The sequence below is a fragment of the Salmo salar genome, chromosome 20, assembly GCF_965601325.2.
Source record: "Salmo salar chromosome 20, fSalSal1, whole genome shotgun sequence".
Taxonomy (NCBI): domain Eukaryota; kingdom Metazoa; phylum Chordata; class Actinopteri; order Salmoniformes; family Salmonidae; genus Salmo; species Salmo salar.
The window spans coordinates 11,206,270-11,220,393 of NC_138310.1; the positions used below are offsets into that span (position 1 = coordinate 11,206,270).

Here is a 14,124-nt window from a genome sequence, read left to right on the forward strand (position 1 = left end):
TGAAGTTGCTTCAATATATACACATAATTTTCCATTCCTCGTGATGCAATCTATTTTGTGAAGTGCACCAGTCCCTCCTGCAGCAAAACACCCCCACAACATGATGCTGCCACCCCCGTGCTTCACTGTTGGAATGGTGTTCTTCGGCTTGCAAGCTTCCCCCTTTTTCCTCCAAACATAACGATGGTCATTATGACCAAACAGTTCTATTTTTGTTTCATCAGACCAGAGGACATTTCTCCAAAAAGTACGATCTTTGTCCCCATGTGCAGTTGCAAACCGTAGTCTGGCTTTTTTATGGCGGTTTTGGAGCAGTGGCATCTTCCTTGCTGAGTGGCCTTTCAGGTTATGTCGATTATAGGACTCGTTTTAGTGTGGATATAGATAGTTTTGTACCTGTTTCCTCCAGCATTTTCACAAGGTCCTTTGCTGTTGTTCTGGGATTGATTTGCACTTTTCGCACCAAAGTACGTTCATCTCTAGGAGACAGAACACGTCTCCTTCCTGAGCGATATGACGGCTGCGTGGTCCCATGGTGTTCATACTTGTGTACTATTGTTTGTACTGATGAACGTGGTACCTTCAGGCGTTTGAAAATTGCTCCCAAGGATGAACCAGACTTGTGAAGGTCTACAACTTTTTCATCTGAGGTCTTGGCTGATTTCTTTTGATTTTCCCATGATGTCAAGCAAAGAGGCACTGAGTTTGAAGGTAGGCCTTGAAATACATCCACAGGTACACCTCCAATTGACTCAAATGATGTCAATTAGCCTATCAGAAGCTTCTAAAGCCATGACACAAATTTCTGGAATTTTCCAAGCTGTAAAGGCACAGTCAACTTAGTGTATGTAAACTTCTGACCCACTGGAATTGTGATACAGTGAAATAATCTGTCTGTAAACAATTGTTGGAAAAATTACGTGTCATGCACAAAGTAGATGTCCTAACCAACTTGCCAAAACCATAGTTTGTTAACAAGAAATTTGTGGAGTGGTTGAAAAACGAGTTTTGATGACTCCAACCTAAGTGTATGTAAACTTCCGACTTGTGTGTGTGTGTACATACATACATGCATGCATGCATGCATGCATGCATACATACATCGCACGTACCTACGTACGTGTGTATATATTAGTGTGATTGTTGTAGCCTATGTTTACCAATGTATTTCCATATTGAAGCAATGCAATTAGAACAGTGTTGACTGCAAACAAAATATTTAGCAAAAATGGGGTAGGGTATTTAACCAACTAGGCCATAACGGACTAAAATTATATTTGGAGTTGATGACAGCACACTACATTAACCTTTCTAGAGTATGTGGGACGAAATCGTCCCACCTACTCAACAGCCAGTGGAATCCTGTGGCGCGATATTGAAATACCTTAGAAATGCTATTACTTCAATTTCTCAAACATATAACTATTTTACACCATTTTAAAGACAAGACTCTTGTTAATCTAACCACACTATCCGATTTCAAAAAGGCTTTACAACGAAAGCAAAACATTAGATTGTCAGGAGAGTACCCAGCCAGAAATAATCAGACACCCATTTTTCAAGCTAGCATATAATGTCACAAAAACCAAAACCACAGCTAAATGCAGCACTAACCTTTAATGATCTTCATCAGATGACACTCCTAGGACATTATGTTATACAATACATGCATGTTTTGTTAAATCAAGTTCATACTTATATCAAAAACCAGCTTTTTACATTAGCATGTGACGTTCAGAACTAGCATACCCCCCGCAAACTTCCGGTGAATTTACTAAATTACTCACAATAAACGTTCACAAAAAACATAACAATTATTTTAAGAATTATAGATACAGAACTCCTTTATGCAATCGCGATGTCCGATTTTAAAATAGCTTTTCGGCAAAAGCACATTTTGCAATATTCTGAGTAGATAGCTCGCCATCACGGGCTAGCTATTTTGACACCCACCAAGTTTGGCACTCACCAAACTCAGATTTACTATAAGAAAAATTGCATTACCTTTGCTGTTCTTCGTCAGAATGCACTCCCAGGACTTCTACTTCATCCACAAATGTTGTGTTGGTTCAAAATAATCCATAGTTATGTTCAAATATCCTCTGTTTTGTTCTTGCGTTCAAGACACTATCCGAATGGTGATGCGCGGATGCGTATCGTGCCAGAAAATTTCAAAATATTCCATTACCGTACTTCGAAGCATGTCAAACGCTGTTTAAAATCAATTTTTATGCGATTTTTCTCGTAAAAAAGCGATAATATTCCGACCGGGAGACGTCCTTTCCGTTCAAAGACTCAATCTAAAATGGACTCTTCACGTGCACGCGCGCACCCGTCTCATTGTTCTGAGATCGACCACTTACCATGCGCTACTGTTTTTCAGCCATGGGCTGCAAAGTCATCATTCAACGTTCTGGCGCCTTTTGGGAGCCTATGGGAGCCTCAAAGTGTCACGTTACAGCAGAGATCCTTTGTTTTCAATAAAGAGAGTGTAGAAGGCCAAGAAATGGTCAGAGAGGGCACTTCCTGTACAGAATCTTCTCAGGTTTTTGCCTGCCATATGAGTTCTGTTATACTCACAGACACCATTCAAACAGTTTTAGAAACTTTAGGGTGTTTTCTATCCAAATCAAACAATTATATGCATATTCTAGTTTCTGGGCAGTAGTAATAACCAGATTAAATCGGGTACGTTTTTTTTATCCGGATGTGAAAATACTGCCCCCTACCCTAGAGAGGTTAAAGACTGTAAATACACAACTTGAAGCAACCACATATTTAGCCATGGAGCACATTCTGATTGGCCAGTGAGGGGCTCCAGACACACCCACAAGTTGTTTATTCAACAAAACCCAGCTCTTTCGCACTACTTCACCCATAATTCCTGTTGTGAAAATGGCACAATTTTTTGGGGAACCTATAACGCTACTGCCATTGCTAAGATTTAACATTGCGTTAGGTCTCTATTTTAACAAACTGATGTCAGATCATGTCTGCATTGTATGTTTGCGCAGAAGTTTGCTTTGGTTTTTAACTAGCCTATTGAATGAAATGTTTTTTTGCAGCATGACCAATCAGTTTTATTGTTGACAAGTTTCAGTTGTTGCTCTTTTGAAGTGCACACGGCACAGTATGCAGGATACAGAGGGAGCATCCTTATTACAGAGTAGTGCTTGAGGGTTATTAAACTAGTAGCAGAGCAGAATAGAGCGTCACTGCTGCTCACGGTTCATGCACCGACACGACAAGGCATTCCTCAGACTGATAAAACCAGCGTGGCCTATCGCTGCTGTCATGGGTTATGGTCATACTGCACATATCACAACACCCTGACTAACCCCTCCACCCATCCTCCAAAATGTTCTATCGTACACACAGGCCTATTGAAAATAAGCTCGTACATTAGTGAGGACTGCGTTGCTCGTAGCCTTCAACAACTTCTTTTAATGTTGATAAGACATGTTGTTTGGTTGCCATGTTTTTGTTGGTTTTAAAGTTATGGTGTGCAGTAGCTTGTTGAGTAACTTTTAGCTGGTTAGGGATATACACATAGGTCGGTGGAATATTTATAGACGTTTAGAATTTTAAGTATCGGAAATGGAAAAAGTGTTTATGCACTCATCTCACTGCAATTCATTAACTTGCTCACACTAGTGTTTTCTGACATGGTGGGGTTGGAACACTTATGACGGGTGGTGCAATTAAATATGACAAACATCGCAAATTATTCAGTAAAATCACATCTGCAGGAGTTGCACTTTTTGAATATTTGCAAGAATACAGTATGAGCCAAGAAACGTTCACAGCCAGACTCAGCTAGACTCACACATCCTCTATCAGACACCATAGTGACCAACAGCTATAGACAGTTCTGATCTACCTCCTTTTTGTTCGCGCCTTCATGCCAATCAGCTCTTATTCCCCTCCACTTCACAGTAGAAGCCTCAAACAAGGTTCTAAAGACTATTGACATCTAGTGGAAGCCTTAGGAAGTGCAATATGACCCCACAGACACTGTATATTGGATAGGCCAAGACTTGAAAAACTACAAACCTCAGATTTCCCACTTCCTGGTTGGATTTTTTTTTCTCAGGTTTCTGCCTGCCATATAAGTTCTGTTATACTCACAGACATCATTCAAACAGTTTTAGAAACTTCAGAGTGGTTTCTATCCATATCTACTAATAATATGCATATCTTAGCCTCTGGGCCTGAGTAGCAGGCCCAGAGGCTGGGTATCTTCTTCATCCAAGCTACTTAATACTGCCACCCAGCCATAATAAGTTAATGAGCCTGAGCTCCAGGAAAACCTGAACCTCCAATTCAGCAGCAACACTGTTGGTTCTGGCCAACCTGGTTTGTATGCGAGGCACTCCACTGTACTATAGTCCGTCTCATGTTTTGTCCATGCTGACAGATATGGCTGAGGACTGAGAAGGTGGGAGGAGAGGCCCCCTTCCACCTGTGCCCTCCGCCAACCCCTTGCCCATTAAGGCCTATGCCACCGGGATGTCTGCTTTGTATATCAGTAACTGGGAGCCGGCCCTGCCATCAGTAGTTGTGGGAAAAATGTTCAATGTTTTAAATGTCAACTTCCTTGATTGACATGGAATTGAACCACATCCTGACCGGCATATCTATTTCACTAACACCATCACTCTGACAGCCACTGATTGACCTCTCATCTTCTCTTATAGCTACTACACTCTGGACCTTAACCCCTCACATAAGCCTACTGCTGAAAACTGCTTTGAAATGGCCCTGGCTTGGATGTCACGTGTACACCATTAGCCTATTCTCACTTCACACACCTAGTTTATTCACATGCACTCCACCCGTAAGCTACATATTAAGCGTAGTCCACACACAGACACACTTGCACTCACTGCTCTCAATCATTCCTTAAGTCATAGGCCCTACTCCTTAGCGCTTCTCTCAATCACACACTCACTTCTCACGTCTGTCCTCCTCAATACTCTCTCCATCACACAAATCCTTTAGCCAGTCCCCTAACCCCCTCCCAGGAGCTCCACTGGCCCATTTCCTCCTTCACAGCACGCCTGCCTCCACACCACAGACTTCACATTCTCATTATTTTTTTTTACAAGTGCAGACCCTTGCTCTTCTAAGCCAGATGGGAGCCCTTAACGTCCTGTGTGAAAAGAGCTACTGCAGCACCTCATGTATCTCGCCTCCCCAGGCCCCCTGTTCTGAGGTCGCTAGCTCAAATCTGGGCCAGCGTGTACATTTTCTTCCCCCCCATCTGCCAGGAGTGTCAAGTCAGTAACCTGCTAAAATTTTAACCAGTGTTGTTTGAAAAGCTACTGTTTAATTAAAAAATCAGCCTGGTTTTAATGGTGAGGCGGAAGCCTTAAAAGATTTTAGCATTTGCGCTCCGTTCCACTCTCATCTCGCCTGTTTTAGAGTGACTGCTCTCTAGGTATTCTAGAGGGTAAAATCTTAGTGCGGTTTCTTACTGGCTTAATATTTCAGAAGATATCAATGTAATGTTTTGCTCACACCTGCAGTTTTTATTTAATTTAAAGTCAAGCCCACCGCACTCCCAGTCAAGACCCAGCCTACTAGGACTACAGCGTAATTTTTTTGCAATAGGCTATTTGAATCTGTCCTAAAAAATCGGTGTATTATTATGAATGAGTGTTAAATATGCACTATGCCGAAATCGCTCCGCCATTTCCTGGTTGCTAAAATTAGAATAGTTTGCCTAATTTCAGTATAGTGTAGAGAATCGTTGTACCATCTAAACCGCTGTGAATTTGGTGTTTTTTACATATCCAAAAATATTGTATTTTCAGCTGTTTGAAGCTGGTGTACAAAACCCAAAAGTAAGACTCAAACAAAACTTAAGACCGGGAAGCATAGAAATATTGCACATACAACAGATTCACTGCTCCTTAGACTCGCTTTCAATGAGCATGACAGATCTATAACTCACATTTCTATGCGAATTTGGCCAGGTCACCTAGAAAGTTACATATTGCAGCTTGAATGAATGAATGAACAAACAAGTTGAATGTTCATTGAGTATGTGACTCCATTGAGTCTATGCATGTGAGAGAACGGGTGTGACAAACTGAGTGGTTGATTTGAGAACTAGTGAATGGTCGAGTAGTGAAAGAGTTAATGTGACTGAATGGAGTAGCCTAAGATAATGGGTGAACAAGGGAGTGGGTGTTTGGGTGAATGAGGTAAGTAGGCTAATTTATTTATGACCCCAACATATTTATTCATCAATTCAGTGATTTTAATTATTCATAGTGTTTACAATGTGAACCAAATTTGAACTTGCACGGCTATTAGGCTGAAGTATGTTTGAATAATGTCTCGCCGTGTAACAAGCCTACATGAAGACCTTGTTTGTGTGTTACTGTGCATATGTCACTCCCTCCTGGAATCCTCTGATGGTACGCTAAATAGAGCACATAGCCTTCGTGTTGACAACGTTTTCCCGAGAGAAAAAACAACACTGAGTCCAACATAATGTAAATGCAGGTCTAGTCACCCGAGGCTGACTGTAGCTTTCCCTCCCTGTCTGTGTGTCAGGTGGTACCATGGGAAGCTGGACCGGACCATTGCTGAGGAGCGGTTGCGGCAGGCCAGGACCCCCGGCAGCTACCTCATCAGAGAGAGTGACCGCCGGCCCGGCTCCTTTGTCCTGTCCTTTCTCAGCATGACCAGTGTGGTCAACCACTTCAGGTCAGTACCCACACAGACCGAGAGACACTGAGCATATAAACACTTGATCATGACTAGGGCTGTTGCGGTGACCGTATTACCTCCACACCGGCAGTCATGAGTCATAAAGGCAGTCAAATTCCACATGACCGTTTAGTCACGGCAATTAGGCTTCTCCAAGCTCTGATGCTGCTGATTTGTCATTAGTAGCCTACCAAACTTGCTAACTGCCTGGGACTCAGCACGCTATTGTCCCTCTAATCAATCTGACATCAATGCAAATGTAATAGAAAATGTAATCAAACACTTCATGAGAGCCCATGAGCTCATTTGGCGCAACATTTCTATAGGCTATGCAATTGCGGAAGAAAACATAGTGATGGCCGCTAATAAAAAGACCTTGCCTACTATATTTATTTCTCAACATTCCTAATATTAAGCAAATTGCTCATATTTAAAACAGGAGTATAGCCTACCTGGCTGGCATGACAATAAACCGTGGGGAAAAGCGCCCTCCATTTGCTATTTAAGTGCCCCAGTTTAGATACAGGTGCATGATAATGGTCCATTCTAAATTGAAACAAATGTCACACGTTATTTAGTATATGTAAAGACCAGATTTAAGTCAAGAATAGTCTAATGGGTGACAATATTAGCCTTTCACTTGTGAATGATATATTATCACTTATGAATGATGCCAAGCACATGAAACAATGCCTTTTTTAATGCCTTTTTTTGGCGACCTTTTTCAAATCATAGTTGCATACCTCGTAAAAAAAATCTTGTCTGCTAAATGAACTAGTGCAGCCCACAGCCATTTGGCATAGCCACGTAAGGATAACTCAGAGTATGCTGTTCTTTTCTTCTGAAATAGACTACATTTTCTTTATCTTCTTTAGACCTGTCTATAATAAATAATGGATTTATTGGGAAGGTGTAGGCTATATTACATGGATTTATTGGATTTTTTAAAATGGATTTATTAGGCTGTTTTAAAATGACTTGTAGGCTATGTGTGGAAGCTAGGAGATGCTAAATATGTTTGTTAATTAACGGTCAATTACCGTGAGACTGACCAGTTATTTGCTTAACAATCACTGGCTGACAATTCTGTGACCACAACAGCCCTAATCATGACTCCGTTCCATTACATTACACATTAAGTCATTGGACAAAGGCGTCTTCTGTAAGGGGCAGTATTGTTAAGATCCCCTGACACTGTCTGAACATTAATATGCATCGCATGCATGTACGGTTTTGGAAGCATAAGGATCTTATCTTTCCTTTCAGTAAGAAATTAAATTGATACACACCTTAAAACGGTTAGGGTTAGTGTTCCCACACGGCCATATCTCCATGTTACAGCACTTGTTTATGGACAACAGATGGAAGACGAGCCGACCACCTGTGCTAATTAGCTAATTTGAGAAGAAGGCTACCTAAATTCTACCAGCACATTGACTGTGGTACTAGCTCAAGCCAAACACTGGACCACTGCTACTCTAACTTCTGGTTGAATGAGATGTTGTACCCACTGTGACTATTAAAACCTACCCCAACCAGAAACCGTGGATAGACGGCGGCATTTGCGCAAAACTGAAAGCGCGAACCACCGCATTCAACCATGGAGAGAGGTTGGGGAATATGGCCGACTATAAACCGTGCAGTTATTTCCTCTAAGGCAATCAAACAAGCGAAATGTTGGTATAGAGACAAAATGGAGTCGCAATTCAACGGCCCAGACACGAGACAAATGTGGCAGGGACTACAGGGAATTACAGACTACAAAAAGAAAACCAGCCACATCACGGACACCGATGTCTTGCTTTCAGACAAGCTAAACACCTTTGCCTGCTTTGAAGATAATACAGTTCCACTGATGTGGCCCGCTACCAAGGACTGTGGGCCCCTCCCTCTCCTCCTCTGTGGCCGACGTGAGTAAGACATTTAAACGTGTTAACCTTTGCAAGGCTGCTGGCCCAGACGGCATCCCTAGCCGCGTCATCAGAGAATGCGTGGGCGGACTAGCGTGTTTTACGGACATATTCAATCAGTCACTATCCAAGTCTGGTGTCGCTAAATTCAAGATGGCCACCATTGTTCCTGTTCCAAAGAAGGCAAAGATACCTGAACTAAATGACTATTGCTCTGTAGCACTCACTTCTGTCATCATGAAGTGCTCTGAGAGACTAGTCAAGGATCATATCACCTTACCTGCCACCCTAGACCCACTTCATTTTACATACCGCCCCAACAGGTCCACAGAAGATGCAATCGTCATCACACTGCCCGATCCAATGTGGACAAGAGGAATACCTACGTAAGAATGCTGTTCATTGACTACAGCTCAGCATTCAACACCGTAGTACCCTCCAAGCTCATCATTAACTTAAGGCTATGGGTCTCAACCCTGCCCTGTGCAATTGGATCCTGGACTTTCTGACGGGCAGCCCCCAGGTGGTGAAGGTAGGAAACATCTCCACTTCGCTGATCCTCAACACTGGCGCCCCACAAGGGTGCGTGCTCAGCCCCCTCCTGTACTCCCTGTTCACCCATGACTGCGTGGCTATGCACACCTCCAACTCAATCATCAAGTTTCCAGACGACATAACAGTAGTGGGCTTGAATACCAACAGACAGCCTACAGGGAGGAGGTGAGGGCACTCTTGAGTGTGGTGCCAGGAAAACAACCACACTAAACGTCAACAAAACAAAGGTGATGATTGTGGACTTCAGGAAACAGCAGAGGGAGCATCCCCATATCCACATCGATGGGACAGCAGTGGAGAAGGTGGAATGTTTCAAGTTCCTCGGCGTACACATCACGGACAAACTGAAATGGTCCACCCACACAGACAGCGTGGTGAAGAAGGTGTAACAGCGCCTCTTCAACCTCAGGTGGCTGAAGAAATTTGGCTTGTCACCTAAAACCCTCACAAAATTTTTAAGATGCACAGTTGAGGGCATCCTGTTGAGCTGTATCACCGCCTGGTACGGCAACTGCTCCGCCCACAACCGTAAAGCTCTCCAAAGGGTAGTGAGGTCTGCACAAAGCCTCACCGGGGGCAAACTACGTGCCCTTCAGGACACCTACACCACCCGATGTCACAGGAAGGCCAAATAGATCATCAAGGACAACAACCACCCGAGCCACTGCCTGTTCACCCCGCTATCATCCAGAAGGCGAGGTCATTACATGTGCATCAAAGCTGGGACCGAGAGACTGAAAAACAGCTTCTATCTCAAGGCCTTCAGACTGTTAAACTGCCATCACTAACATAGAGAAGCTGCTGCCAACATACAGACCCAAATCACTGGACACTTTTTAATAAATTGACTTAATAAAGGTATCACTAGTCACTTTAAATAACGCCACTTTAATGTTTACATATCCTACATTACTCATCTCGTGTATATACAGTATTTCATACCATCTATTGCATCTTGCCTATGCCGCACGGCCATCGTTCATCCATATATTTATATGTACATATTCGTATTCCGTCCCCTTACATTTTGTGTATAATGTAGTTGTTGTGAATTTGTTAGATTACTTGTTAGATATTACTGCACTGTCAGAACTAGAAGCACAAGCATTTTGCTACACTCACATTAACATCTGCTAACCATGTGTATGTGACAAATAAAATGTAGATTTGATAAGGCATGCTCTGAACACGTGTATAAACGTAACCCGGGAAATGGATGGAGGCATCCATAGCTGTGTGGATTGGTGAAAAACTGCTACAGTAAGTGCATATAATTGACAGAGTGTAAAGAAGGAAACCTGGACAGAATAAAATTATTACAAAAAATGCATCCTGTTTGCAACAAGGAGCCGAAGTAATACTGCAAAAATGTGGCAAAGCAATTCACTTTTAGTCCAGAATACAAAGTGTTATGCTTGGGGCAAATCCAATACAACACATTACTGAGTACCACTCTCCATATTTTTTGCATAGTGGTGGCTGCATCATGTTATGGGTATTGCTATAAACGTTAAGGACTGGAGTTTTTTTCAGGATAAAAAACAAACAGAATGGAGCTAAGTGCAGGCAAAATCCTAGAGTAAAATCTGGTTCGCACACTGGGAGATTGATTCACCTTTCAGCAGGACAATAACCTAAAACACATGGCCAAATCTACACTGAAGTTGCTTACCAAGACACTGAGTGGCATTTTTGACTTAAATCTACTTGAAAGTCTTTGACAACACCTGAAAATGGTTGTCTTGCAATGATCAACAACCAATTTGACAGACTTTAAAAATGTTGAAAATGATAATGGGAAAATGTTTCACAATCCAGGTGTGGAAAGCGCTTAGACTTACCCAGAAAGACTCACAGCTGTATCGTGATAATCACAGTACATATCGTATCGGCACCTAAGTATCGTGATAATATTGTATCGTGAGGTCTCTGGCAATTCCCAGCCCTAGTGCATACGGTTTAAAAAAAAATATATATATATATATATATATATATATATATATATATATATATATATATATATATATATATATATATATATATATATATATATATATATATATATATATATATATATATATATATATTTTTAACTGTATTTGTTCCAATGCGTTTGATAGACCTGTCAATTAGGCCCGACCTTCATTGATGACCAATACCTCCTAGACCTGATCAACACCAGGCACTTCAGTAGACGATTGATAACGTACTAGGAAATTATGACATCTCATTCACAACATTGCTTTATAGGAACCCTTGTGGATTGGTATTAGGAAGGCAAGGTTAAACGTGTAGCCTAACCATAAGAAGATGTATTTGAATGGTGTCTAGTCTACATTACCGCATAGTCAGACTGAGATGTGCTCCCCTCTGTTCGCTGCTTCGCCAAGACTTTAATCATGTCATTTTCATCATTACTCGAGCAATTTCACACAAGACTATTATCTGATGAGTCATGGTGGTTTAATGCATGTCTTTTCCTTTTGTTTCATAGATCCCAGGGCAACTGGGTCTAATTTTAGCACTGTGCTGCTCTGTTCTTGTACTCTTTGATGTTTTGGGTCATTGTGTAAAATGTAGACCAGTTGTCTGCTGATAAATTGTTCAAACAGTCAATTTAGCTTTGGCCTATTTGTATTTTCATACATTCTGCAGACTGTGCATGCATTGTGCTTAACAATTAATCATTCTTAGTGGTGTGTCTGTGTGTGTGTTTACAGGATAATCGCCATGTGTGGAGACTATTACATAGGCGGGCGGCGGTTCTCGTCCCTGTCGGACCTGATTGGTTATTACAGCTACGTGTCTTGCCTGCTGAAAGGTGAAAAGCTGCTATCGCCTGTGGCACCCCCAGAGGTAAGATTTCATTGCACTCGAGTAGAAATGGAAGTTAGACTTTCTTAGACACATACTCAATATATCTGGGAAATATCTACTTCCCGCTACACCCCAGGCCATATATCATAGCCACTCTCAGGAGAGAAGCCAGGCAAAATACTAATGAGTGGTGTGAGGCTGTGAAATCATCATCCTGGAGGGTGTCTGGTGGAATACTTTTAATTTAGAATTCTGAGGGGGGTTGAAGATATGAAGATTTTGGGAAGCATGGGTTAATGTGCAGTTCTGTGTTTTTGTTTGTGTATGTAGCCTGTAGAGGACAGGAGGAGAGTGAGAGCCATTCTTCCATACACCAAAGTGCCAGAGACCGATGAGATCAGGTAAGCCCTACAAGAAGCATAAGACATTTGTGGAAGGTGAAAGTGTGTGTTTGCCTTGTTGGAGATCACATTATCTGAATAGGACAAAAACAGACCTCTCCCTTTCATTTAGCAAATCCCAGCACGCAAACAGATGAGCCTGGCTATTCTTCATGTTGTCAGATCTGAGAAACTGTCTGAACCCTTAACACAGACACACTGCTAGCACAGACTTAGCTGGCTGGAAAGAACCATGCTGTAGTTCTTCACAAAGGTGTTTGGTGGCTTACATGAGACACCTTGTGGAGAATGGCTGGTACGACACCCAAAGACTACCATATGTAAGAAATAGTTCAGTAGGCAATAAGCTGTAAAGCCTCAAGCGTCCGCACTGCCTTTAGATCTCATAACTAAATAGTTAAATGTAATTGAATAGAACCAAGGCTGTTTCTAGTGCATAATAGTGGGTTTTTGTGAAACAGGAAATGCAGGTATGAGTTCATGTGTAGCAGCACATTAAGATGGTAACACAAATTTTTTGCCCCCTGAACGTTGACCAGTTTTTATTTTTCTTGCCTCCTCTCCATGTCTGTTAGCTTCCTGAAAGGGGACATGTTTATCGTTCACAATGAACTGGATGACGGCTGGATGTGGGTGACCAACGTGAGGACGGAGGAGCAGGGCCTCATTGTGGAGGACCTGGTGAAGGAGGTGGTGAGTTGAGTACAGCACAGGTCTGGGATCAGCCCTAACCTGTAACCATTCACCTGGGCTGTGTCCCAAATGGCACTATTCCCTATGTAGGGCACTACTATATACAGGAAATGGGGTGCATTTTGGGACACAGTCATGGTTTGCCATTTAATAATGTATTTTCTCAACCTTTTCTACTCAGCTGGCAATTGGAGTATTTATGGGTCTTTTCAGATGTTTTCTTTTTCATTCGTCATTACGTCTCCACTGATTTGTTGAACTGTTTGTGCTTATTTTCAGGGACGGGAGGAGGACCCACACGAGGGCAAAGTGTAAGTTCTGATTTGGCTTTTTCTCTTAGGTTGCCATAATGTCTATGTACAGTATATGTTATTTCGTATGTAAACCTTTGTCAAAACAGATAATTTCATCAATACTTTTCTCAATACCCACCATTATCCAACCCCCCACAAAACATTGACTGGTGATATTAATTCATGAAAATGGCTGTTTAGATCATATTTTTAGACAGCCTATCATTTGAGGTTCATTACGTCCCTGCCTTCTGGCTGCCTCGATACACGCAACCCATGTTTACCCTATCCTCTAGGCAAATTATGTTTTCATGTTGTGCACGAATGGGCAGGGAAGCTTGAGTGAGAGCGTACTGTATACAGTATGCGTCGTTAGTGACTTTGACATAATCCATGTTTGCATCTACACGGCTCAATGAATCTCTTAACAATGATGGTGTGACTCTGACCCAACACACAGTAAGGCTGTAAATGTGTGATAATTTTGTTTGCCGGCCTCCCAAAGACAGACATACAGTTGAAGTCAAAAGTTTACTCATGAAGCCATCTATTTTGTGAAGTGCACCTGTCCCTACTGCAGCAAAGCACTCCCACAACATGAAGCTGCCACCCCCGTGCTTCATGGTTGGGATGGTGTTCTTCGGCATGCAAGCCTCCCCCTTTTTCCTCCAAACATAATGGTCATTATGACCAAACAGTTCTATTTTTGTTTCATCAGACCAAGTACAATCTTTG

The 14,124-nt window shown here is 42.1% G+C and overlaps 1 protein-coding gene across 3 annotated transcripts in view; it reads left to right on the forward strand.

Moving 5' to 3' along the window:
* LOC106580138 (ras GTPase-activating protein 1) overlaps positions 1-14,124 on the forward strand; it is a 55,563-nt gene that overhangs the window by 26,344 nt on the left and 15,095 nt on the right. For all 3 annotated transcript variants that reach the window (XM_014160854.3, XM_014160856.3, XM_014160855.3), the window contains exons 2-6: positions 6,565-6,717; positions 11,906-12,041; positions 12,333-12,403; positions 12,979-13,096; positions 13,376-13,407. In XM_014160854.3, the coding sequence (XP_014016329.2) occupies positions 6,565-6,717; positions 11,906-12,041; positions 12,333-12,403; positions 12,979-13,096; positions 13,376-13,407 (510 nt within the window). The remainder of the gene's footprint in view (positions 1-6,564; positions 6,718-11,905; positions 12,042-12,332; positions 12,404-12,978; positions 13,097-13,375; positions 13,408-14,124) is intronic.